Source organism: Nansenia antarctica (genome assembly GCF_963989245.1).
Source record: "Nansenia antarctica genome assembly, chromosome: 7".
NCBI lineage: Eukaryota > Metazoa > Chordata > Actinopteri > Argentiniformes > Microstomatidae > Nansenia > Nansenia antarctica.
Window position 1 is genome coordinate 8,273,949 of NC_137677.1, and position 25,946 is coordinate 8,299,894.

At 45.7% G+C, this 25,946-nt stretch overlaps 2 protein-coding genes and 1 long non-coding RNA gene across 6 annotated transcripts in view; 1 reads left to right on the forward strand and 2 right to left on the reverse strand.

Annotated features, from left to right (window-relative positions):
• cpamd8 (C3 and PZP like alpha-2-macroglobulin domain containing 8) overlaps window positions 1-1,847 on the reverse strand; it is a gene marked incomplete at both ends in the record, with an annotated part of 43,926 nt that extends 42,079 nt beyond the window's left edge. The window contains one exon of the mRNA XM_080536057.1: window positions 1,759-1,847. Coding sequence (XP_080392183.1) covers window positions 1,759-1,847 — 89 coding nt within the window. The remainder of the gene's footprint in view (window positions 1-1,758) is intronic.
• A 1,674-nt stretch (window positions 1,848-3,521) lies between these two features.
• sac3d1 (SAC3 domain containing 1) lies at window positions 3,522-5,865 on the reverse strand. Its single transcript, XM_080537366.1, has 3 exons — window positions 5,526-5,865; window positions 4,882-5,158; window positions 3,522-4,239 (listed from the first exon to the last, which is right to left on the reverse strand). The coding sequence occupies exons 1-3, from the start codon at window positions 5,778-5,780 to the stop codon at window positions 3,773-3,775; spliced, it is 999 nt and encodes a 332-aa protein (XP_080393492.1). The 5' UTR covers window positions 5,781-5,865; the 3' UTR covers window positions 3,522-3,772.
• A 2,369-nt stretch (window positions 5,866-8,234) lies between these two features.
• On the forward strand, window positions 8,235-11,640 carry LOC308161655. Of its 4 annotated transcripts, XR_013937550.1 has the most exons (8): window positions 8,235-8,313; window positions 8,861-9,011; window positions 9,555-9,822; window positions 9,932-9,982; window positions 10,294-10,338; window positions 10,422-10,725; window positions 10,933-11,001; window positions 11,516-11,640. It is a non-coding gene; the product is annotated as an uncharacterized lncRNA (long non-coding RNA). The 4 variants fall into 4 exon arrangements; XR_013937547.1 differs by adding an exon at window positions 11,179-11,236 and having other exon boundaries at window positions 9,555-9,982; window positions 10,294-10,725; XR_013937549.1 differs by having other exon boundaries at window positions 10,294-10,725.
• The last annotated feature ends 14,306 nt before the right edge of the window (window positions 11,641-25,946 follow it).

Sequence of the window (25,946 nt, forward strand, 5' to 3'; positions counted from 1 at the left end):
ATTTCAGTCGCTGGGAGCCATGAGAAAATCCCTCCGAAAATGAAGCTTAGAGAAATGGCAAGATAATATGAGGAAATGGGACTCTTAGCGTTTGATCTGCAGCAAGTTCAGCCCCGCTCTTTGATAAGCTCAGGAGAATCAGGCGCTGGGGACCATGCTGATTACTTACGATCTAATGTAACTGAAGTGTACATATGAATTATGTATTATATGAATAGTGTGTAAAAAGTATGTTGTTGTTGTGGTTTCTTGGTGTCTTGACAATACAGGTATATCACTCTGATGTTGTTGTTGTTTATTTTTGGAAATGTATTTATTTAATTGATTGTTATATTGTCTTATCTTGTTATTGTATTTGTATTGTATTGTATGTTTGTGGACCCCAGGAAGTGTAGTGGCTGCATGTGCAGCAGCTAATGAGGATCCTGACAAACAAATAAAGAAATACAATCGGGTACAGCAGATGCTTGAACTTCACAAGTTGACCGTTGCCTGTTGACCGACTGACTACAGAACTGGGTCTACAGAGCTGGGTCTTCAGAGCTGGGTCTTCGCGGTTGCTTCAGGTGGACTGATGTTCTTTTGGTTCAACAAACTGGTATTAATAGTAACCATAGCATTCTCTATGGTGCTCTCCCCTCTGGAACACTTGGCAGCACAGCTTGTAACTCTTCACAATTAACACAATTCTCCACAGCTCTGGATTAAGCTCTGGCATACCGTTGACAGCAGCCCGGCCGATGGCATCAAAGGACCCAAAGTCAAGCGAATCTCTGTGCTCTATACACAGGGATTAGTGAAATAAACTCAGAAGTTCATTGTCAAACCCAGGGACCAAAGGGTGGACGTAAGAATGTTTCTGGAATTAAGCATGCTGTCCATTCATGGGACGTAACACATGGGCCATCAGTGATTTTATACAAAGTCTTGATTCAGTGATATCTACTTATAGTGAATGGTTAGTAGTAGTACTAATAAGCTATTGTTTCACACCTCTAGTTCTGTTTGTCCATTAGCTATATAAAAAAAACACCCTATATGAGCAAAAGCAGAACCGCCCAAAATACATATGATATAATAGTCATATAATAGCATTATATAATATAATATGCATTTGGTATTTATAAATACAAAAGGATTGATTATGTTTAGTGAAATGTTTAGGGTTATTTTGGTTATCGAAAATGAATTATTATACAGGCTACTGAAAAAAGCCCTTCATCAATGTTTATCATTCCAACAGACATGCATTCATTCATTAGGCAACTGCAGAATCCAATGCGATATGAGTCACCTTTGAACAAAACCACGAACTGTATTCACAAATGCATTATGTACACAATTCGTGAGTTTAGAATGATAAGGTTCTATCTCCGTTTAGGGCAGTTCAGAGATATTGAGCGTCAAAGTTTTTACATTCCATTATGTTCTGTGAGATGGAACCTTTGTATTTTATGAATTACTAACTCAAAAATGTCAACATTTTAAAAATAACACCACACAGGCATTAATAAACACCTAATGGATCAGATTATGTAAAAAAAACAAAACTCAATTTTGACAAAAATGGAGATCCTAGAACCTTATAATTCTAAGATCACGAAATGCACACAATTATGCATCAGCCTCTGATCCTGTTGAACTGGGGGAGAAACTGTGAGTTTTTTTTACTTTGAACATCAGTGAAATGTCAACATAGTGTATAATGCACACAAACAGTTGAAAGCAACAAATGAGGTCAACCAACTTAGAACTTACTGTCTCTCTTGTGCACAACTTCTACTGAGGATGCAGATGCAGAATAAAGTCCACGAGAGACTCCACGCTGTCAAACAGGACCTCAGCATTTTTCCAATATAACCCCCTCAAGTCGTTTTGGGGGGTTATAAACTCGCTCTCCCTTTTTAAAAGAACATGTTCTCCCCGACAAGGAACTTTCTTTCTCCGAAAGTTGTAAAAGTACAGTAGCTTTTACCAGCCCTCTCGGTTAACTACAGCGGTCTATCCATCGAGGCTGGCTGGGTGTGTGAGCAGCCAAGTTTGCGCCTCGAATCATCGGCAAACACAGGATCAAGTTCTTATCATCCCCTCTTGGAGAAATCCCCAAAGTTTTTCCTCCTTCAGAACCCAAGGCACAGAGACAGTCCCTTCACCCGCCTCAGCTGCGATCTCTCATATTTCAGAAGCATTGCAGATTACTGTAGAAGTGCTCTATGAGTCTACGCCCACCCTCTGAAATTGCCGCACCGATTGAAAAAGATGTTCAAGAATCGTTTGATAATGTTGACACTGTTAGTTGCGCCTCTCCCTCTCTCCAACTGTGCCATACCCCCCCTCGTCTCTTTGAAGTTTCAAAGCTTTTGTTCCTTCTGGTGTATGGCCTGGTGCGAGTCAGAACAGCTTCTACACTGCAAAAAGTCAGCTCTCAAAAACAAGAGAAAAAGCATTAAAAATAGGGGAAATATTACTTAGAATAAGCAAAATTATCTGCCAACAGAACAGGAAAATTTCACATGCCAAGATTGTCTTAAAACAAGTAAGAAATATCTTAAAACTGGTGCAGTCAGACAGAAAACAAGCTTATATTGCCTTGATTTAAGATATGTAATCTTACTGAGATTTACTTTTTGCAGTGTACTTCAGACTCCAACAGTTCAATGAAACATCCCTTCCTCTCTGTGTGTATGGCCTGTGTACCAATACGTTACTGCTAAGAGACTTTCTGTCATAAGTCATAAGTTACTTTATAGACTCGAGTTAAGACCTTAACTCAACATTACAATGTATCAAATCAGTAGGTCAGTCTGCTGATTAGTCAATTTAAACGTATTACATTAACATTATTAATAAACCAGAAACAATCGCAAACATGTAGTAAGTAAACTTATCCTATACAATTAATCTGAAATGTGGGTAAATATGAGAAATGTCTGAACTCTGAAGTGTTCATGAGAGTCGGAGAAGAAGGCTACTAATGCAATGTCTAAATTGACCTCTTTCACAATCTATAGTTTGAATTCTGTCCGAATGCTCTGAAGACAAACCTTTGGCCCCATCAAGTGGCCATTTGGTGCACCTACAACGTAATAACATCTGTGCGGTCATTCTAAATAGTTATTGAATTGAATAGGCACCTCACACATTTCACAAGGGGCAATTTAGTGAGAAAGACAAGCTCTATCCTGTCTCTTTTCTAGAGACGTCGGAAACAAATTAACTGTTTAAATTCACTTCTGCAGGAGGAAGGCAGCCTGTGCCACAAAACACACAACGGAGGTGTGATGGAGCTGGCACTTAAAGCCATCAAATAAATAAAACAAAGAAAGAAATAATTCTTCAGAACAGACTGTATTTATTTATTGCACAGGCAGAGAAAGTTAAACCATAAAATACATACATAATAAATGGCAAATGGCAAAATTACATACATTAAGACTGATACATTGACACAGACTGAACAGTCAGGCTCTTGAAGGCCTGAAAGTTATGACGTAAGTCATTAGCACCATACTGAACCGGTAGCACAAGTATTGTTCACTATAACTGAATTTTTCCAAACAGTTCAATTTAACCCAATGGTTTGACCATTAAAATGAGGTAAAAGGCACACTTGCATGGTTGTTTGTAACACAACAGCATCATGGAAATGCAATAGACATCCAGCTAAAAACAATCATTAACACATTAACTTAAGAGCTCGGTTATAACAAGTACATCTGTACACAATTTACACATGATAACAAAAGAACACACAGTCCACATCTGTAGCTCCTCAAGCGCAGCCATGAATGATTCCGTCGACAGACAGGTCTCCCTGCTTCTTCTCCACCAGATCGTGATAGTGTACGCACTGCAGCTTCGAGGGGTCGGCCTCTGTGAAGGTGGCCTTGGAGAAGACCACCCAGTCCTCTGGGTTGACGTCCACGCCGTGGGCCCGGCACAGTGTGGCGGTGTGCGGGGCGTCCAAGGCCAGGAGGTGGGCGAGCGTCTGGAGGGGGAAGCGGCAGTTGCGGCTGCTGTGGCCGTGGCTGTAGAGCAGCAGCAGGTCCCTGCGACACGCCCCCAGGTGGCGGTGGAGGGCGCAGGTCTGCAGGAAGTCCAGCCTCTCGGCCAGTCGGAGGAGGCGCACGGGGTTGCGTTCCAGGAAGGCGCGGCTGACGGACAGAGCCAGGCGCACGGCCCGGGAGGACCGGATCTTCTCCGGCAGCTCCATGGTGTGCTGCGTGGCACGAGGTGAACCTGGGCCCAAACAACACAGACAGACTCGTTAGTGAACGTACACCTTCATGCTGAGGTTGATAAACCCTTCCTGGCACGGCGTTAACTAAACAACTTACCAAATGAGCCTTACACAAGTTGGCCCTTTGGCCATTATTGTTCTCCTTTGTCTGAAATTATTAGATTAATTATTATTATGATTATGATTAGTATGTCCAAATGGGGGGGGAACCATATTCTACTCAACAGTGGCTCTAAGATTCTCTCATCTTGCATCTGTGACCACCAGAGTTTCAAGTATGATATCCACTGATAAGGTGTATTCGGTTGTTAAGTCGTGACGTGTTTCCGGGTCCAACGTTGGCTGAGGCGCTCTCTTCGAAATGACGCGGTAATAATAATAATTCATTATATTTGTATAGAGCTTTTCCGAGGCTCAAAGATGCTGACAATATGGGAAAAACAGGAAAGTGCTGTGTCCCTTGTTGTATGAATAGATCCGAGTCTAAAAAACGATTGAACTGTCATTACTCCGGTGCGGGGAAGTTTTTATTTGGACCCGGAAATTGCTAAACGTCACGCGTGACGTCAGACTTAACAACTGAATATGGCCACCAGGGTGATAATGATGATTAGAACAAGGCCAAAAGCGGGGCTACCCACCGAGGTTGTAGAGCAGACCAAGGGCCTGAAACTCCTCCTGGTTGAGGTGCTTCTCACTGGTGTAGCAGTCCAGCAGCCAGCTCAGGCTCTCCTGCAGGTGCGTGTCGTTGATGCGGGGGTCATACAGCCGGAGGGGCTGCCCACACATGCGGTAGGAGGCGTAGATCAGGAAACGCACCGTCCGCTCCAGCACAGCCACGCAGTCGGGCCCCGACACCCTCTGGATGATCATATCCTGCCTCACGCTGCGCAGCCGGTCGAAGACGTAGTCATACACCTGAAGCACAGCGGATGACAAGGTGTAAGCACAGTCTACGGCAGTGTTCACGTCAATTACCTTCCAGTACACGAAATTCACGAAATGCGTGTTTGTTAGGGTCTAAGGTCTGTACAGGTTTCAATTCTAAATGAAGGACGTCAACATTCTTCTAATGGCTTTAGTGATTAGTCATTATAGCACACAAGTCATTACATTATGAAATAAAATTATAGCATGTTGCACAAGATAACTAGACGCACACACTATTGAATAAGTTAGTATTAGGTTCCTTCGAACTGGGAAAGACATGAAGACACTTGTGAGACAGATTGGAGGGAGACACCGAGAGAGAGAGAAACACACACACAACAGTGAGATGACTTGCCTCAGTCCACGGCTGCAGAGTAGGGGAGGCAGCGATGTCATCAACCAGGAAGCACACTGTCTTCAGCAGCACAGTCGGCGGGCGGAGATCACCGGGGCGTGTGGAGTCCTTCCCTGCGGCGGGTCTGGAGTACTCCTTCACCATACGCGAGGGGTCTGCTCTGGGCTTACGGTCTCTCTCTGTGCCAGACAACACCTCGAAGCGGTGCAGTCGGTTCTGTGACTCCCGGTCCTGCAGTTCGCGGTTGGGGCACATAGACTGGCAAGTGCCCCTGGGGACTACCTCCTCCTGCCTCTTCCCCCCCTCTTCTTCCTCCTCTCGCCATTGTTCCTGGTTCGGCTGTCTCCACTCCCTTCCATCTGGCTGTCCTCTCCTTTGGGAGTGGAAGCTATTAGTGGAACAAAATAAATATTTAAATCAATCAATCAATAGAATCTGTGGTTCAGTTGGTAGAGCATGGCGCTAACAACACTTAGGTTTTGGGTTCGATTCCCTGCTGGGACCATATATACTGAAAATGTATGCACTTCCTGCAATGTAAGTCGCTTTGGATAAAAGTGTCAGCTAAATGGCATATTAAATGATATACCAATACAGGGAAAAGAGAACTTTGGACCACTGACCGGTCCAGTTCTTTTTCTCCTTAGCCCTGGTAAGACGCTTCTGACGTTGTCTCTGGCTCAGGAGTGGCTTGACACTAGGAACGCGACACTTGTAGCCCAGTTCCTGGGTACGTCTGTGCGTGGTGGCTCTTGATGCGCTGACTCCAGCCTCAGTCCACTCCTTGTGAAGCTCCCCCAAGTTCTTGAAACGGCCTCGCTTGACAATCCTCGCAAGGCTGCGGTCATCCCTGTTGCTTGTGCATCTTTTCCTACCACACTTTTCCCTTCCAGTCAACTTTCCATGGATATGCTTTGATACAGCACTCTGCGAACAGCCAGCCCTTTCAGCGATGACCTTCTGTGGCTTACCCTCCTTGTGGAGGGCGTCAATGAGTGTCTTCTGGACAACTGTCAAGTCAGCAGTCTTCCCCATGAGTGTGGTTGTGTGTACTGAACCAGACTGATTTAAGAGAGATTCAAGGCTCAGGAATCCTTTGCAGGTGTTGAGTTAATTAGCTGATTGGAGCTCTTCCCAGGACTGTGCGAGTCTAGATATTAGTCTAAATATTGAACTTTTCCACATTGTGTTATACATTGTACATATCATGCAGGTTTCTCTCAAACTCAATCTACTTGAAACATAACCCTGTAATGAAATGATTTAGCATTGTGGAAATATTGTACATTGCCTATATTGATGATCTTTCAAATGAATACAGAAGCCCTCCAGGAGCTTTTGTGCTCGAATGTCTTAGCAGGAGAAACACTGACAGCACTTTAGGTTTTACCATCAGACAAATGAACTGGTAGCTACCATATCGCATCAATAGTAGAGCCTGTTTACTTTCAACACTGAGATTGTGTATGATGGCTAGCTAACCCAGCTAACCTGGGGGGTATTCCATCAACGTCGCTAAAGGAAAATCCAGGCTTATTTTTGATCAATCCCGCGAGATTTATCAAAATATGGCTGGGTGTTTTATAAATCTCGCGAGATCAATCCAAAATAAGCCTGGATTTTTCCTTTAGCGACGTTGATGGAATAACTTCCAGATAGCTACATGTGCTCGCTTGACAGCCAGCCACGTTAACGTTGGGCTTACTACAGGCATTTCTAAATTATACCCTTACGCCATATATGTTTGTACAAACGTGGGGGTATTTTTTTAATCAAATAAACAACACTTACATGCGACGAGGTGCTCTCTTGGTGCTCATCGGTCCACTGTAATAACAGCGACGTCACTTGCCGTTATGAACCAATCATAGGCCGTGATCACGTTTGGCATCTTCTTCTTCTTCTTCTGTTGGATTTTACGGCAGCTTGCGTCCTTAACGTTGCACTACTGCCCTCTTCTGGATTTAGCCAACTCCTACACCGCCCAGCTTTCTTGAGAAAGCTGACCAGACACTTCCTGCCCTGTCTACCTCCACCACACTCCAGTCATTATTGTTTATAAAGCTTATTTATAAAGCTCTCACTGGCATAGCACCAGAATATTTGAAATACCTTTTGCTAGCATATCAGCCCAATAGAGCTCTCAGGTCTTCTGACGCTGGTTTTCTCTGTGTACCACATATACAAAAGAAGAGATTTGGTTAGGCTGCATTCTCATTTTATGCACCCAAATTGTGGAATGCACTGCCAGTTTACATTAGGGATGCAACCTCAGCAAATACGTTTCAAGTCAAGACTAAAAACCCATCTTTTTAATATTGCCTTTAAATTACAAAATAATTAAATTAAGATTATAAAAACCCATCCTTTTAATATTGCATTTAAAGCTGCAATGTTTGCAGGAAAAGCGCTATACAAATAAAGTTATTATTATTATATTATTATAATAATAATAATAATTATTATTATTATTATTATTAATATTATTATTATTATTATTATTATGTTTCTCAGGAGAAGCGGCATTTGGCTTATTTCTGGAGGGCGTTACTTTCGGCAAATGTCTGTGCATGAACTATCTACGGAATGCCACACTCACACACAGCGTACTGTCCGCGCATGTACCCTATAGTATCCATCTGCGCGCAACAAATCCAACACCCGGAAATGTGTTGGGCCACGTCATCGTAAGCGCGTCGGTAAAAGAAACCGCGAGAATCCGCGAGATTTTGAAGGATCTGATAGACGAAGAAGAAGAATTACAAGTACAATGGCAAATGCAGCTCAGGTGAGAATTGAATTTCGAAATATTATTAATGAACATGTTATAGTTTTCATATATGTATTTATTATTTAGGTTGTTGCATGTGTTACGCATTTGGCTGTAGTTTTGTTCATCTAATTGGGTAATTCTATGTGGTTTAGCGTTATCAGATATGAGATTAGATTCAACTTTATTGTCATTGCTGAGTACAAGTACCAACAACAAAATGCAGTTATGCATATAACCAGAAGTGCAAATAGTGACAAAACAAAGATAAACATGTACAGCCGGCAGGGCTAAAAAACGCCGCGCTCAGGTGGGGGGAAGGGAATGACTTTCACGTGGTAATTATTACAACTAACACTAAGTTAAAGATGAACTATATGCTATTTTCGAACTTTGGTAGTGTGTTCACTGTTGTATGTAGGTTGCACATATAATATTTTGAGCTCAGGTCACATATTTTCAAGCAAGATGAATTAAAGGAATGAAATATTCAATTTAAAGGAAATGAAAGTTATTTGGAGTCACATTCGATACATTCACCTAATTATATTTTATTCTTCCATAGACCAACATGATGTTTCCAGATGGACAATATCCTGCGCTTAAGAGATTGGACTTGGACACATTCCAGTGTCCATGTTGTCACAAGGCAGGGAAGTACCCTGCTCTTCTATCTCATATGCAGTTCCACCATAGTTCTGCTGTGAAATATGGAGGTAAGTCCACCTATATATTATCATGTCATCATTTGAATTTTAAATGGTGTTAATGTGTTATTTCTGTGCCCCAGCACATCCTTGGTGTAAATTAGTTTTAGATCAGACATTGTGGGCTCATTTGATGTTTGTGTGAGCTTTCACATTCCACATTAGATTTATATTACGGTTCTGACCTGTTAGCAACGCTGAATTAATTACCTAATGTGGGTTTAATTATTAATTCAAATGCAAAAGTTCAAGTTATAGGCATGGACCCTATGTTATCGAATTTTTATTTAATAAAAGTTTGGGCATTTAGCAGACGCCTGTTTCCAAAGCGACTTTTAATCAATACATTTGACTAAGCAAGTGAATCATCAATTCACCAGTCGTAGCAGGAAGAGTAATCTACCTCAGACCAGGGGTCTATTATTGTTAGTGACATGATTATGTATTGTTCTCACAAACACCTTTTTTCAAATTTTGTATTTACAAAAATACAACTTATTGGTATGTTTCTAGTAGGCCTATCTTCTAAATCACTTTCTTTATTTCTTTTAGGATATGCTTTTTATAAATGCCACTGTGACTGTGTGACCAACAGCCATTATCACTGTGGCTTTTGCCCCCGAGTCATTACGCGTAAGGAGTATTTTCTTAATCACTTAAAAAAGTGTTGCACTCAACTCCCAGCTGCTGTGGGGACGACGGCTCCAGCAACTACGTCTCAGACAGCCCCCCAGATATCGAGGTCAAGGTACCAATCAACAACATGTTGTTTTTGTAACTTAGTACTCAACAAGAAGAACGTCAAGAAGCACATCGAAAGGTACCACTCATCAAATCCATTAGACATTACTTTGGTCTGGATTTGGAGGTATTGTTTGAATTATAGTCATAATTACCTACTATTCTCTAACTAACTTTTCTTCGTACAGGGGCTTCCGAGGCAGACCAGTGGCAATGACTGTGGTGTCTTCATGATAATGGTGAGTTATGGTAATGCCACCAAGTGATATGGCACACTTGATTGTTCCTTAAAACCATCAAAAAAATGTGTAAATGTATGTAACAATGACTGACCACCACTTAGACCTGACCAACATTCTGTTTGTGCATTTGCAAATAAAAAGGTGTGCAATAAAAGGTATTAAGGAACATTCATGTGTGCAGACCTCTCATATCACTTTCCTATGGAGTTATCAGCCATGTACATTTCATTGGATGTGTGTGACTACCTTCTCACTGAGTTATAAGCTGTCACATGGTAATCTTGTCTTTGTGTCTTTTCTCATTACAGTATGCCTGGTATTTCGCCATGGAGGCTACCTTTGACTTCAGCATTGTAAGTATTAAGAAAACAAGAACCCATTATATCAATATGCTATAAGACTTTGAATGCAAATTGAGTAACTGCTCTTTCTTTAGGATGACATGTCTCTCCTGAGAAGGTGGTGGTGTATTGTCCTGGTGGAAAACCTTGGGCTGGAAGGGTATGCTGCAGTGCTACAAAAATAATAATTGTATTTGTACATTTATTATCAAGAGGACTTTGGGGTAACACCTGGCCCTACAATTCAACCTTCCGGTGAAGATAATGTGTGTTAATTTCAGATATGGAAGGAAGTTTGCTCACTTTAGTGAGGAAGGCAGAGCGACCCTTCACGACAGTGTCCCACCTGTATTCAGGACCTATTCAAGTGTTAAAAGGAGTCATGCAAGCAACACCATGGTCAGTGCATCTCTCACTAAGTATCTATGACCGTGTGCCTGTTTCTGAATGGGCTACTGCTCCTAAAACACATACTCCATGCAACTTTATGGCACATGCAATATGTTTAGTGGTACTGTGTCATTCTGAATCCAGCCTGGATCTCTTTTTGAAGTAGTTAACCCTTTCATGTAAAACATACTGGCAATAATGGTGGACTCTGTACAGATGCCACTGGACACTGACGAGGACCACACGTACTTCAAGAGGCCTTACAGCTTTCCTCCTAAAGAATTGGTTAGTGTGAATGAAGTTTATTGCATACAAACATACTATCCACCATTCACAGCTGTACACATAGTCATGCTTATGTGTGACACACATAAGCATGACTATGTGTACAGCTGTGAATGGTGGATAGTATGTTTGTATGCAATAAACTTCATTCACACTAACAGTGTATCCTGTTACCAGGGACAAAGATGTCAGAAGCCTGGAAAGTGAAACCACACTTTCTATCAGGACACTTGAGGTAGAATGATCAAGGAAAGAAAGTGACTCATTCAGTACTTAACTGCACCTTTTCATTGTAACATGGTTAAGCACTGTATTATTATTTTAGGAAAGGGCTCAACAAGTCCAACACCAACGAAGAGTGACCAATGACTTGTTAGTGCATTGCATTTGCAATGCATTTTGGAAACATGAGGAGAGTGCTAATACAATTTCCATGACAGTTTGCAACCACTGATGAATGTGAGTTTCTTAAATTAATTATTAATCACTTCTTTATAACATTTTGTCTCAACAGTGAGAAGCAGCTGTCTCACCATTATATGGTCGAAAATGTGAGAAGAAAAGGAAGCTGAAAGACCATAGAGACAATGTTGAAAGAGCACTTGTGCTAAAGTGCAATCAGCAATGATGTCTTGATTGAAGCGCATTGAGTCGTATCTTGTGAGATGCGCTATACAAATAAAGCTTGAATTGATTTGATCCCTTGTACACTTTTTTTGGGCATTTGTGTTGCAACACACCTGTACATTCTGCACTCTACCCTGTTAGGCCCTTATTTTACTCTAGACAGAAGGGTTGTAACACTTGTTATTAATTCCATTTGGTATACCTCATAAACTTTCTTGCATTTCTGGTGTTTGCATTTGACATATTCTAAATATATGCTATCTACATGTCGCACTGGATGGGGTTATTGCTGTTGACTCATCAGAAAGTAAAGACTAATTCACAGTGTATGAAGATTCCAGTAAGGGTTTTGTGAAGGAGCCCTAGTGCTGTTGACATCAGAAATAGAATGTTTTATTTAGCTCATCAGTGTGCACTCAGCACCATGGACACCTCCAGCCCAGCACCTTGCACCACGGTTCCTGCCCTGCTCCATGGATTACAACGATGATCGCCTGACCCTTGCCTGACTCCACCAAGTCCTTTGCCTGACCCCTCAAACCTGTTTGACCTAATAAAGTCCCACACCTGGGGTCATTGACATTCTTTTATTTATATACAGTTAGGTCTGGAAGTATTTGGACAGTGACACAATTTCCATAATTTTGTCTCTGTATGCCACCACAAAGGATTTGAAATGAAACAATCCAGATGTAATTGAAGTGCATTTTACAGCCTAAGGATGGCCTGTTTCAGTTGCATTGAGAGCTCTGTTGACTGCATGTTGTGCGTATACAGCAACAGCCTCCAAATGCAAATGCCACACTTGGAATCAACTCAGACCTTTTACCTGCTTAATTGATAAAGAAATAATGAAGGAATAAATAGCCCACACTGGCCCATGAAACAGCTTTTGAGTCAATTGTCTAATTACTGTTGGTTATTATACATAAGAGCTATAATTCATAAACCCTTCCTTCAATTTGGATGTGAATACCTGTAACCAGGGAGTAGCTAAAGGACTGTAGAATTTTAGGAAGGGCTGGTTATCTAACTAACTCTGAGCTAAATCGGCAGTGTAGGAGGATAGAGGCAGGGGGCGCCAGCAACCCTTTAGACTAGCATACCACAGTTATATATATATCATATATTATAATACAAGCTATAACTCAGTTAATCACACTATAAGACAATACTTAAACCCAATACTAGATTTGCTGTTAAACTAAACAATACAGACAACTAAACACACAGCAACTGTATCAAATATGAACAAACACATTTATTTATACAAACTATATATACATCCCAATATACTCCCTCCCCGCCGGCCACACACACACTCACTCACTCACTCACACACAGTACCTGGCCTGAAAAGGCTTAGAGTCCCGGACTGAAATGAGCGCGTTGAGGCCTGGTTGGAGCTCGCATGTGACTCGAGGAAGGCAGCAGACAAGGGGGGGGAGTGACGTTGCAATTTGAAGGGAAAGGGGCGTCTTCGTAGCAAACGACGAGGTGTGAATGGCTCAGGTCCGGTGGTCCACGGTCAGCTCCGGTGGTGTCAGCGGTCGGTCGCAATCCACCTCGGAGGCGACGGCTCTGTCCGGCTTGGGTCTCGCTATGCGCCAACGTTAGCAGCCGGCGGCTAGCAAGGCTGGCTAACGGTGACACAGCTAAACTGGGCTAGCGCTGCCAACTCACCAAACTCCGAACTCCCGCGGCGATGCGGGTAGCCAGTGATTTACTATTAACACTCAGTCTCCCGTTCTCCTTGTTGACTGTTGAGATGTCTTCCGCAGCAAAGGAAACCAAATACAGAGATTCAACTATCTATCGATTCAACTAGATTCTACTAATGTTTGCCCTCTGTCACAGTTGCAAACTCAATAATCACTCGTGTCTTCAGCTTCAGCACGGTGTGTGTCCACTGACTCCGCCCTCCTAGATCGACTTCCGTAGCTATATATACCAACCGGACATACATCAAGTCACGTACGCCAATCAAAACCACGCCCACTAATCTGGCGCTTGCACAATACTGAACAAATCTAAGACAGAACTTATACAATTACAATAACAATACATACACCTTCATGAAAACGTACATGAATAGTATGGAAAATAATTAAGGAAATAACAGGGGCAAAATAGGGCTGATCTGGGGAAACTAACTGGCTCTAAATTGTGGGCCTTCATAACAATACCCTTAACCTAAAGCTGAGAGTCTGCACTTTAAGCCCAGTAAATTCTGTTGGAAATCTCATATAAGATACGTTAGATCCAAAGTATCAAGGAGTATTGCAGTATTGTGCAGGGCAAAACATATTCTGGAACAGAGGATGTTGTATACTCTATATTGTTGTCTTGTCTTACCCTATTTGAGTTACTGTGTGGAGATATGGGGAAATGAATATAAAAGCACTTTAAACCCATTGATTACACTACAGAAAAAAGCTATGAGGATTTTGATTGATTGATTGAAAACTTTATTAGAAGATTTGCAGAAGTAGGTACATGAAAGTACATATTACATACAAGGTCAACTAACAGGATAAAAACCCAAGAAAGCCACTGGCTTATTTCAATTGGGGTCCTTGATTCTCAATTCATCGTTACATGTAAGACCGACAAAACAAACTAGTACTATCTACAAGATAATACAGACAAATAACTATTACTATCTACAAGATAAAAATACATCCATCATGGGAAGAACAATACAACAAAACATCAGGTATGTACAGCGGGTAGGGCAGGTGGGGACATACACCACAGGTGGGGGCGGGGGACAAAACACAAAGTATGTACAGTGGGTAGTTCGGGTCTTTTAATCTGATTTTTGATTTAGAGGGTCCAGTTACGGATTGCAGCCTCCTGTAAATGTTTTTTGAGAGTGGTTTTGAAGGTGGGCAGTGTTTTGCACTCCTTTAAGATTATAGGAAGGGCGTTCCACATTTTTACTGCAGTACAGATTGTACATGAGGTCGGATATCGTGATCACACTAATAACTTGTTCCTAATGTCAAAAATATGAAGAAAATATGAAGGAAAGCAGAAATATTGCTCTATTGCTCTATTTAAAAAAAGGTTTATATTATTTTTAATGAAAAAGTATTAGAACGGATGATACTGAAATATATGTATTAATTAATTGGATTATATAATGTAAGCATAATTGTTAAGTATAAACAGGGGTAGGACAGGCTTCTTCCTACTCCTTTTCGAACAATTGATAGGACTGTACTCTACATATTAGTTTTTTTCCGTAGTTTTCACCGTAGTAAGGCCGTAGTAAGGCGATTCATGGTTTACTCCTAGTGTATCCATCTGCGCTGCGCGCATCAAATCCATCACCCGGAAATGTGATGTACCATACGTCATCATACCGCGCCTGCATATTTGCATAACACATTTCCGGGTGTTGGATTTGTTGCGCGCAGATGGACCCTACTCCATGTACAGGTACACAGAGTAACATTCTTAGGTTCAGGTTCTTCGACACTGGCATTGCAGCATAATACAAAATGAATATTATTAGAATAAAGTAAAATAATAGGTAATTAATTAAATGTAATTAATTAAATTAAAATAAAGTGATAGTGGTAGTTGTATTCACTGGTGGACTCAAAGGGGGGCAGGGGGGGCGACCGCCCCTACTGGTGCCCCCATCTCTCTTAAGTGCCCTTTTGAGTGGCAAAAATGCCCTTTTGAGTGGCAAAATGAGAGGATGTGCCCTATTGGCTGCCCTTCCAATGGTCTAAACTTGACCACGTGCACTGATGGGGTCCCATGTTGTGCAGTAGGTGCCCTTTTTTTCTTTTCGCCCCTGCCCTTCAAACAGCCTGAGTCCGCCACTGGTTGTATTACAGCGGATGGACCAGTCGTACAGCAAAAATGCTGTGCAGGTGTAACAGAGTTGGGAATGTATGTTTAGTTGTGGTGAATATAGATGAGTTTCGCCGTGCTTGAGCAGCCCTGGTTGTTGTTGGAGCCCCCCTTTGGAGTTTGGGTGTACTGCAGGTCTGCGCGTTCTTTTGTCCTTCTCTTGTTGCCGTACTTACGGTGGAACTAGAACATGGCCGCCATCTCAATGGGTATGTGCGCTATGTGAAATGCTCCTCGTGTTTTGTTGTTTGTATGGAGAATCTTGTAATGTAGGGTGAAGGTGTTGGTGTAGTACTGTGCTGTTTGTTTTTACATGTATTGTGATGATGTGATGTATTGTGATGATGTGAAACAGAACATTTATTGTATGTTGTTTTGAACGTGCAGATTCACAAGCAGACCAGAGAAGAATTGTGTTCTATATGTCTTCTCTGCAGGTATGTCGCTCCACATGTTGTTTGTAATTGTTATTTGTAATGTTTGAGGGAAGTTTGTGTTCTTTCTGTGAACAAATTGTCCTGATGTGAAATGTACATAGACGGTGGTGAGAACATGGCCGCCATCTCAATGGATTCACAAGCAGACCAGAGAAGAATTGTGTTCTATATGTCTTCTCTGCAGGTCAAATAAAAGGATTGATTGAAAGAAGTTTGGCTGTTTGACTATCGTTACACTGGTGCCGTGACACGTCGATCTCAAGATCAGCTGAACGCCGATCTCCGTGGATGCTGCGTGGATGCCAGGTCTTAGTGTGATAGATCAAGTGTGGTCAGAGTATTATAGTAAATGGTCATTCAGTCTGAGGTCTGTGATTATATCAGTTTAAAAAGTGCTTTGATTGTTTTGGTTTTTATGTCCTGCTGTAACTTTATATTTTTTTTAAACATTATTATTATTATTTTTTTTTTCATTCAGTAATATTACACAACGCAAGTCTGTACCACTATGGCTCAGAGGCCAGGTTTTAATGATGAGATTTTTGCCAGTCCAGTGTTGCCTATGGGGAGGGGTGCATGGGGGGCATGTCAGAGCAGAGCAGACAGTGCTGTCATAGACATTGACAGTGACAGTGACATTGACATTGACAGTGCTGTCAATAGTAGGGAGGTGGGGTGTTCCCAGTTGTTTACTGACAGTGGTAGAGGCACAGGGTCAGGTCAGGACCCAGGTTGTGCTGCTGTCGGACAGTTTACAGGGGAGGCTCCTCCCACATCCACACCCAGTGTTAATGACACTGAAGCTCTTCATCACCTTTCAGACATGATGGGTCAGCTAGGTGCTCAGATTGGCGAGTCCATTGTAACCAAGTTAATTTCAGCTGGTGTAGTTCACTCAAGTAGTATGAGCAGTGCACACCTCAACTGCACATCGCCTCCAGATCCTGTAACTGATCCTAATGTTGTTAGACAGGAGGTTCCGCGCGTTACTGTGAATGTAAAATCAGACAGGGAACCACCAATGTTCCGAGGTGATAGTTCTGATAAGTGTTCAGTCCAGGACTGGATTGACATGTCTAAAGCTTATCTGAGAAAGCAGAAATGTCCAATGCATGAACAGGCTGAGGAGATACTGGCAAGGCTGATGGGTAAGGCAAAGGATGTCGTGAGGGTTGGTTTGCGTAGCGATCAGACACTTGATGTGAAGCAGAACCCTGATCTCATCTATGATATCCTTCTCAAGTACTTCAGTGATGTGTCATCATGCCTCCCGTTGTCAGATTTCTATGCCACTCTACCCAGACCCAATGAGAACCCTGTAGACTACTGGTTGAGGATCAACAAAGCAGCTGATGTAGCTGGTGAGGGCCTTCGCAGACAAGGTAGGAGGATGGAGAACATAGGTGAAGAGGTAGCACGGATGTTTGTCAGGCATTGCCCGGACTCTGGACTATCCCGTATTCTGGAATGCAAGGCTATTGAGGAGTGGAGCTCACGAGACATACAGTTGAAGATTGATAATTACCAGAGAGAGCTGAGAGCCTCTGGCAGGACCGGTAGTTCTGTGCCATTGAAGAGCCATGCCACCGCCCTCCACACTGTGCAGTCTCATCCAGAGCCTTCGATTCAGTCTGTGTCTGAGCAGTGTTCCACCCAGTACCCCCCTGCTCCTGCCCATAGTCCAGTGTACCACACACAGTGTCTGCCTTCTACCCTCATTCCTTCCCAGGACCATGCTTTAGGCCAGCTTCCGTGCCCCTCCTCCGCGACTGCTGTGGCCCAGAACACTCAGCAATCTGAAGACAGGATTCTTGCTCGCATTATGGAGAGGCTGGAGCAGATGATGGGGAAAGTGCAGCAGCGTGACAGTGCTCCTCGTGGCGGAAGATACCAGGGTGGCGCCCGTGAGAAGGCCTGCCGAGTCTGTGATGACAGTAGACACACTACCATCTCACACTGCATGTCAGAGAGGCTGTGCTTTGTCTGTTTAGCCCCAGGTCACACAAAAGTTGAGTGTCCCACCAGGTCGTCCCGAGCACCTCAGCCTCAGGGAAACTAGGTGGCCTGTATTCAGAGGGAGAAAGTATAGGTCGCCAAGTAAACTCCCATTGTGAGGACGAATCTAGTGCTGAGACAGTGTATATAGCTCTCAAAAGCTCAAGTGATAACTCTGAAGATATTGTTTATTGATTGATTGATTGATTGAAAACCTTTATTGTCCCCAATGGGGAAATTTTGTTGTCAAACAGCTCAGTTAGGGCAGAAAACGCTTTGATGATTATCAGAATACGCATACAATTAGTGGTAGTGACAGCCTTTTCTACACACCTGTGACAGTTGGTAATACAGTGACTCTAAATGCTATGCTAGACAGTGGGTCTATGGCTTGTACAATGAGTAAGACGGCAGAGGGAAAGCTTAGAGAGGTTGGAGTTGCTACAGAGCATAACCAGTTCAGTTCAAATGTGGTGCTTGTTGGCTGTGGTGGTCGCCGTGTCAAGCCTGAGTCAGCTTTCAACGTGGAAATGGAGGTGTATGGCTGTAGGATTATGGTTCCCACTCTGGTAGTTGAAGGCCAGCATGATGAGTTGATACTAGGCACCAATGTTATTAAATATATCCTCCGGCAGTATAAGCAATGTGATGGCTACTGGAAGGCTGTGTCTACGCCCTGTCCTGCTGGCGATCCAGAATCTGAACAGTTTCTCTCGATGCTCGCTGGTCTGAACCGTTGGCGAGGTGACGTCATACCTGACAAGATAGGCACAGTCAGGTGCAACTCAGCCGTGTGTCTTGAGCCTGGTCGGGAGTACCTGATGTGGGGCAAGCTACCCAAGTCCACTATTGTGTCTCCTGGTAGCGCTGTGATGACAGAGCCCACATCGTGTCGCTCAGCTCCAAGAGGGGTTCTGGTGGCCAGAGTTGTTACTCCTTTGTGGGGAGACGGATGGGTTCCATTGAAGCTGATCAACTCGTCCGACAGGCCCGTCTTGGTAAGACGCAATGCTAAATTGGCCGACGTCTTCTCCTGCATTGCGCTCGAGGACATGGATGAGACCGGACCTGCTGAGGTCCCACTACTCAGTTGCTGTCAAGTAACCCCGTCCAGTGAAAATGCGGCCCGCACTGTTGATGAGGAACTGAAGTACATGGGATTGAGTGGGCTCGACATACACTCCTGTGACGTGTCTGAACAGTGTAGAAGCAAGATGGCTGACCTGGTTGTGCGCTACAAGGACATCTTCTCACGCCATCACCTGGATTGTGGAGAGGCAAAGGGCTTCATACATCGCATTCACCTCTCAGATCACAGGCCATTCCGGCTCCCATTCAGACGAGTGCCCCCCAGTCAGTATCAGAAGTTGCGCCAAGTACTGAGTGAGATGGAGGAGAAAGATATAATCAGGAAGTCAACCAGTGAATATGCATCTCCGTTGGTTCTTGTATGGAAAAAGAACGGAGATCTCCGTATCTGTACAGACTTTCGCTGGCTGAACAAGAGGACCCTGAAGGATGCTCACCCTCTCCCTCACCAGGCCGACTGCTTAGCTGCACTTGGAGGTAACTCCTTGTTTAGTACTATGGATCTAACCTCAGGGTTTTATAACATGCCACTACACGAGGATGACAGAAAGTACTCTGCCTTTACAACACCTATGGGCTTGTATGAGTATAATCGCCTCCCGCAGGGCCTCTGTAATAGTCCTGGGAGCTTCATGCGTATGATGACTAGCATTTTCGGAGACCAGAACTATCTGAGCTTACTGGTTTATCTGGATGATTTATTGGTGTACGCCCCTGATGAGAGGACAGCTCTGGAACGCTTGGAGATGGTGTTCAGTAGACTGCGTGGTCATAACCTGAAATTGGCCCCCAAGAAGTGTTTTTTTCTCCGGAAATCCGTCAAATTCCTCGGCCACATAATTAATGACAACGGTGTGTTGACTGATCCCAGCAAAGTTGAGAGCATCGCAAAGATGACAAGTGCTGACCTGATGGAAGCGGACGGTGTAACCCCCTCACAGAAACGAATCAGATCTTTCTTGGGGATGATCAATTATTACCAGCACTTTGTGCCTAGCTTCTCCGCTATTGCAAAGCCTCTCTTCTCTCTGTTGACGGGCCAGAAGAGAAAAGGGAAGGTGAAACAGTCCAAACAAAGGTCACAAAGCAGGAAGTTGAAGGTTACTGACTGGACCCCCGAAACGGAGCAGGCTTTCCAGAAGCTGAAAACGGCGCTGGTTGAGACGGCTGTCCTGGCTCACCCTGATTTCAGCCGTCCCTTCATGCTGTCAACGGACGCGTCCCTTGATGGCATCGGTGCTGTCCTGTCGCAGATCCAAGAGGGTGAAGACCGAGCGAGGCCAATCGCATTCGCCAGCAAGTCCCTCTCTCAGTCTCAGAGAAACTACCCAGCCCATCGGTTGGAATTCCTAGCCTTGAAGTGGAGTGTCTGTGACAAGTTTAGCCATTGGTTGAAGGGGCATGATTTCACTGTTTGGACGGACAATAATCCATTGACTCATATCATGACGAAGCCCAAGCTGGACTGCTGCGAGCAACGATGGGTGGCTAAGTTAGCGAGCTATAACTTCGACATCAAGTACGTGCCAGGCCCACAGAATGTTGTCGCTGATGCCTTGAGTCGTGTGCCTTTCGTCAAGCAGAGAGTCAGTCACAGATTACTTGAAGAGCCCTACAAGAATCTCCTCTCCGAAGTCCAGGATGTGTCGAGTGCTTCTGTACAGGACGCCTTCCGGTCGTCCAATGATAGTGGTGACACTCCACGCCAGGCAGAGAGTTACGCTCAAAGTGTCCCATCACCTCTGCATGTCCACGCTCAGTCTATGGAGATGGATGAAGTGTCTGTTGTTCTACAGTCATATGACGATCTGTGGGAGGTCGGAGCAAGAACGCGTGCTGTAGCAGTCTTGCACCATTTGCCTCAGTTAGTCCCAGGTGGTCAGGACTCACTTCCTGCTTACAGTGAGAAGGAACTCCGGGATGAACAGCTCAGAGACAGAACTCTCTCTCGAGTCTTGTACTATGTGGAGAGACATCGGAGACCCTCCAGGAGAGAGAGAGATAAGGAATCAGTCACAGTCATGAGGTACCTGAAGCACTGGGAGAAACTTGTTGTGAGCAATGGGATACTCTACAGAGTCTCGAGGGATCAAGTCGTGAAGTCAAAACGCCGCCAGTATGTGGTTCCTGAGTCTAAGAAAGTTGAAGTTCTGAGAGGTGTTCATGACCATGCCGGCCATCAAGGTCAGTTCAGGAGTCTTGGCTTGGCCAGACAGAGGTTCTTCTGGCTCAACCTCGACAGAGACGTAAGAGACTACGTCCGTAACTGCCAGCGGTGTATTGTCAGTAAGACTGTTGAACCTGCTGCGAGGGCGCCTTTGCAGAGTATCACATCAACCAGGCCACTTCAGCTGGTTTGCATTGATTTCTGGTCAGCGGAGGACTCAAGGAACAAGTCAGTTGATGTGTTAGTTGTTACTGACCATTTTACAAGAATGGCCCAGGCATTCCCCTGCAAAGATCAGTCAGCCAAACAGGTGGCGAGAGTTCTATGGGACAAGTTCTTCTGCGTCTTTGGGTTCCCAGAACGTATCCACAGCGACCAGGGAGCTAGCTTCGAGAGTCAACTAGTGAGTGAGCTGCTCAGAGTCTCCGGTGTCAGAAAGTCGCACACAACCCCGTATCACCCGATGGGTAACGGTAGTGTGGAACGTTTCAATAGAACTCTCGGTAACATGATCCGAGCGCTTGAACCAGAGGCAAAAATCAACTGGCCGAGGCGTTTGCAAACTCTGACGTTCATGTACAATAGCACAGCGCATGAGTCAACTGGCTATGCACCTTTCTATCTGATGTTTGGGCGTACTCCTCGTCTCCCTGTCGATATACTCTTCCGGACAGTCCTGAATGATCCAGCTGTGGTCAGCTACGACAAGTATGTGATGTCTCTCACGAAGGATCTGAGAGAAGCTATGGTCATAGCCCAGGAACATGTCATAAAAGAACAGCACCGTCACACAGAGCTCTACAACAGACGAGTGAAAGGGCCCACCATTGACGTCGGAGACCGTGTGCTGTTGGCGAACAAGAGAGAGAGAGGAAAGAGAAAGGTGAGATTGAGAGATTGAGATAACGTTTATTGCCACTATGCATTACACATATAGGAATTTGCTTCGTCACCACAGCAAGTGCGTTTATACTTTTTTCACATATCAAAAAACAGGACAACACAACAACAACACAGGACAGACAACAGTGCATTGGATAGTGCGGTATAAAGTAAAGTGCAGTGCAGAGTTTTTTTGAGTCCAGTTCAGTCCTGGGCAGACTTGGGGGCGGGGGGGGGGGGGGAAGCCAGAGTCATTTAACAGCCTGGCGGCTGAGGGGTAGAAGCTGAGCCTGTGGCGGGCCTTAAGTGCCTTAGGCAGCCGCAACCTTCTTCCAGAGGGAAGCAGGGTGAGGAGGCCGTGGCCGGGGTGGAAGGGGTCAGCCATGATCTTCCTTGCCCTCCTCAGAGCCCTGGTGTCATGCAGGGAGTTGAGGGAGGGCAAGGGACAGCCGATCACCCTCTCTGCTGAACGTCGCACCCGCTGCAACTTGGCCTTGTCCTTGGTCGTTGCAGCAGGGAACCAGGTGATGATGGAGTGGGTGAGGATGGATTCTATGATGGCCGTGTAGAACTGGACCATCATGGACCTCGGCAGCCTGAGTTTCCTCAGCTGCCGGAGGAAGAACATCCTCTTCTGGGCCTTCTTTGTGAGGACCTCGGTGTTCTGCTCCCACTTTAGGTCCCGGGAGATGGTCATGCCTAGAAAGCGGCATGACTCCACGGAGGCCACCGGGGTACCTCCCAGCGTGATGGGAGGGGGCAGGGCTGCTTTCCTTCGGAAGTCCACCACCATCTCCACTGTTTTTGGAGCATTTAGCTCCAGATTGTTTGAACTGCACCATCTCTGCAGCCCCTCGATCTCACCCCTGTAGGCAGATTCGTCCCCCCCGGAGATGAGGCCCACCAGGGTGGTGTCGTCTGCAAACTTCAGGAGCTTGACCGAGGGGTGGCGGGAGACACAGCTGTTGGTGTAGAGGGAGAATAGTGCTGGAGACAGGACGCAGCCCTGCGGGGAGCCCGTGCTGGTGGTCCTGGAGCTGGAAATGCTCTTCCCCAGCTTCACCCGCTGAGACCTGTCAGTCAGGAAGTCCGTGATCCACCTGCAGGTGGAGACCGGCACCTGCAGCAGGGATAGCTGGTGCTCCAGGATGTGTGGGAGGATCGTGTTGAAGGCCGAGCTGAAGTCCACGAACAGGATCCTGGCGTAGTTGCCTGCAGTGTCTAGGTGTTCTAGTACGTAGTGCAGAGCCATGTTCACGGCGTCCTCCGTGGATCTATTGGCTCTGTACGCGAACTGCAGGGGGTCCAGCACAGGATCCGTGATGAGCTTCAGGTAGGCCAGGACAAGGCGCTCCAGGACCTTCATGACGACGGAGGTCAGAGCGACGGGTCTGTAGTCGTTGAGGCCTGTGACCTTGGCCTTCTTGGGGACGGGGATGATGGTTGATGCCTTGAAGCACGCTGGGACGTGACACAGCTCCAGCGAGGCGTTGAAGATGTTGGTGAACACCGGGGCCAGCTGGTCGGCGCAGTGCTTCAAGACAGAGGGAGAGACGGAATCCGGACCAGCTGCCTTCCGGGGATTCTGCCTCTTAAACAGTCTGTTTACCTCTCGCACTGTGACAGAGAGAGGGGGTGGGGAAAGGGGGGTGGGGGTGGGCGGGGCGGGTGAGGAGGGGGGAGGGAGGGGGGGGGGAGGGGGGAGGGTGGGGGTAGCAGGAGGGACATTGGCCCCCCTGGGGGACGGGGGTGGTGGTTGTAGCCGGGGGGTGTGGAGGGAGAGGGCGGGGGTGGGCGGGAACCTCTCTTTCTCAAACCTACAATAGAACTCGTTCAGCTCGTTAGCGAGGGGGAGGTTGTCGGACATCAGCGGGGACCTGGGTTTGTAGTTGGTGATGGTCTTTAGGCCTTTCCAGACGGAGGCGGAATCCCCCTCAGAGAGCTGTTTCTGCAGCTTCTCCGAAAAGCGATGCTTCGCCTCCTTCACCGCTTTGGCGAACCTGTACTTGGCCTGCTTGACCCGGTCCACGTCCCCACTGCGCCTAGCCACCTCCTTCTCTGACCTCAGACGCCTGAGTTGGGATGAAAACCAGGGCTTGTCGTTGTTGAAGGACTTCCTGGAGCGGAGGGGGACACACACCTCCTCGCCAAGGCTGATAAATGATGTAACAGTGTCTGTGTATACATCCAGATTGTTACCACCCTCTGGCCCCGCCCACTCCACCAAGTCCTGGTCACAGCCTGCACTCTCCAACCAGGCGCAGAGTCGCTCACATGCCTCACTGGACCACACCCTGAATCGCCGTACAACAGGTTTAGACAGTTTTAACCTCTGCCTGTAGCGAGGGATCAGGTGTATGAGGATGTGGTCACTGTAGCCCAGTGCAGCACGGGGGACAGAATGGTAGGCTTGACGAGCTGTACAGTAGCAATGGTCCAGAGTGTTCACCCCCCTGGTGGGACACGTGACTTGCTGCCTGTATTTGGGGAGCGCCCGGCTAAGATTAGCCTGGTTAAAATCCCCCAAAACAACAACAAAACTGTCCGGGTAATTACGTTCCACACTCATCAATTGCTCTGCCAGTGTGTCTACTGCTGCGGTGACGTCCGCATCAGGTGGAATGTAGACACACGCGAGAATGAATGAGCTGAACTCACGGGGTGAATAAAAAGGACGGCAGAGGATGAATAGGGATTCTATAGCCGTGGAACAGTGTTTGTGGAGCACTGTCACCTCGGAACTCCAGCGCACGTTAACAAAGAACATTAACCCCCCACCCCTAGACTTGCTCACCGCCTCGAAGTCTCTGTCAGCCCGAAACGCGGAGAATCCCTCTAGCTCCACCGCCTCATCGGGGACAGATGGAGATAGGTGCGTCTCCGTGAACGCGAAGACAGCCGAGGAGTGGAAGTCGCTGTTCCTTGCAACGAGACACCGGAGTTCATCCATTTTATTGTAGAGGGAGTTCACGTTGCTCAGGAATATGCCCGGGAGTGGTGGTCGCGTTCCTCTCCGCCGAAGTCGAACCAAACAGCCAGCTCTCCGACCTCGCTGCCTTCTGATCCACCTCACAGCTCTGGCGAAAAACGCGGTCCCCCTCACAAGCATATCCAGAATGTCCGTGGAACGGGTGAGTAGTTTGGGGAAGATGTCCGGTGGGGTTAAACCCCTCATGTGCTGTAGAACGTCGCTTGTGTACGACGTTAGGCAGGACACAGAGACACAAAACAGACAGAACACAACAAGCTGTAGCAACATAGCAGCCATGGTCGGCGCCATCTTTGATTACCGCCATCTTTGAGAGAGGTGGCTGACCGTTGGGAGTCTACTGTATATACTGTGGTGGATAGGAACTCTGAGACTCACACATATAGGATACAAGACACTGTCACTGGACGAGAGAAGGTAGTCCACCGTAATCTATTGTTGTTGGTGAACTTTCTGCCGGTGTATGATACGAGTGTGATCTCTGACCCAGTTTCATCCCTGTCTGCTGTTCATACATCAAATGAGCCAAGTGACATGTCCGTGTCGGAAGTGGAACAGGATTCCTTGCCTGGGGAAGTGAGTAGAGGAACCGCGTTCGAGTCGGAGAGAGTGGATTCCTGTCCTGGGAGTGAGGGAGGGGAGGTTGAAGACATGGAGTATGGGGGTAGAGCTGTTCGGGAGAGGGATGTTCCCTTGACTGTTCCAGAGCCCAAGGATCCCAAGGGAAGAACCCTGGAGTGGGTCACCCAGTTACCATTCCCTGACCACTCACGGACAGAGGCTACTAACACTGTAGTGTCTTCAGTCTCGTTTGCCCCTCAGAGGGTTCCCGAGCAGATGGCTGAGGAGCAAATGGTAGATCAGTCCATTAACTCTGATTCTAGATTTGTGG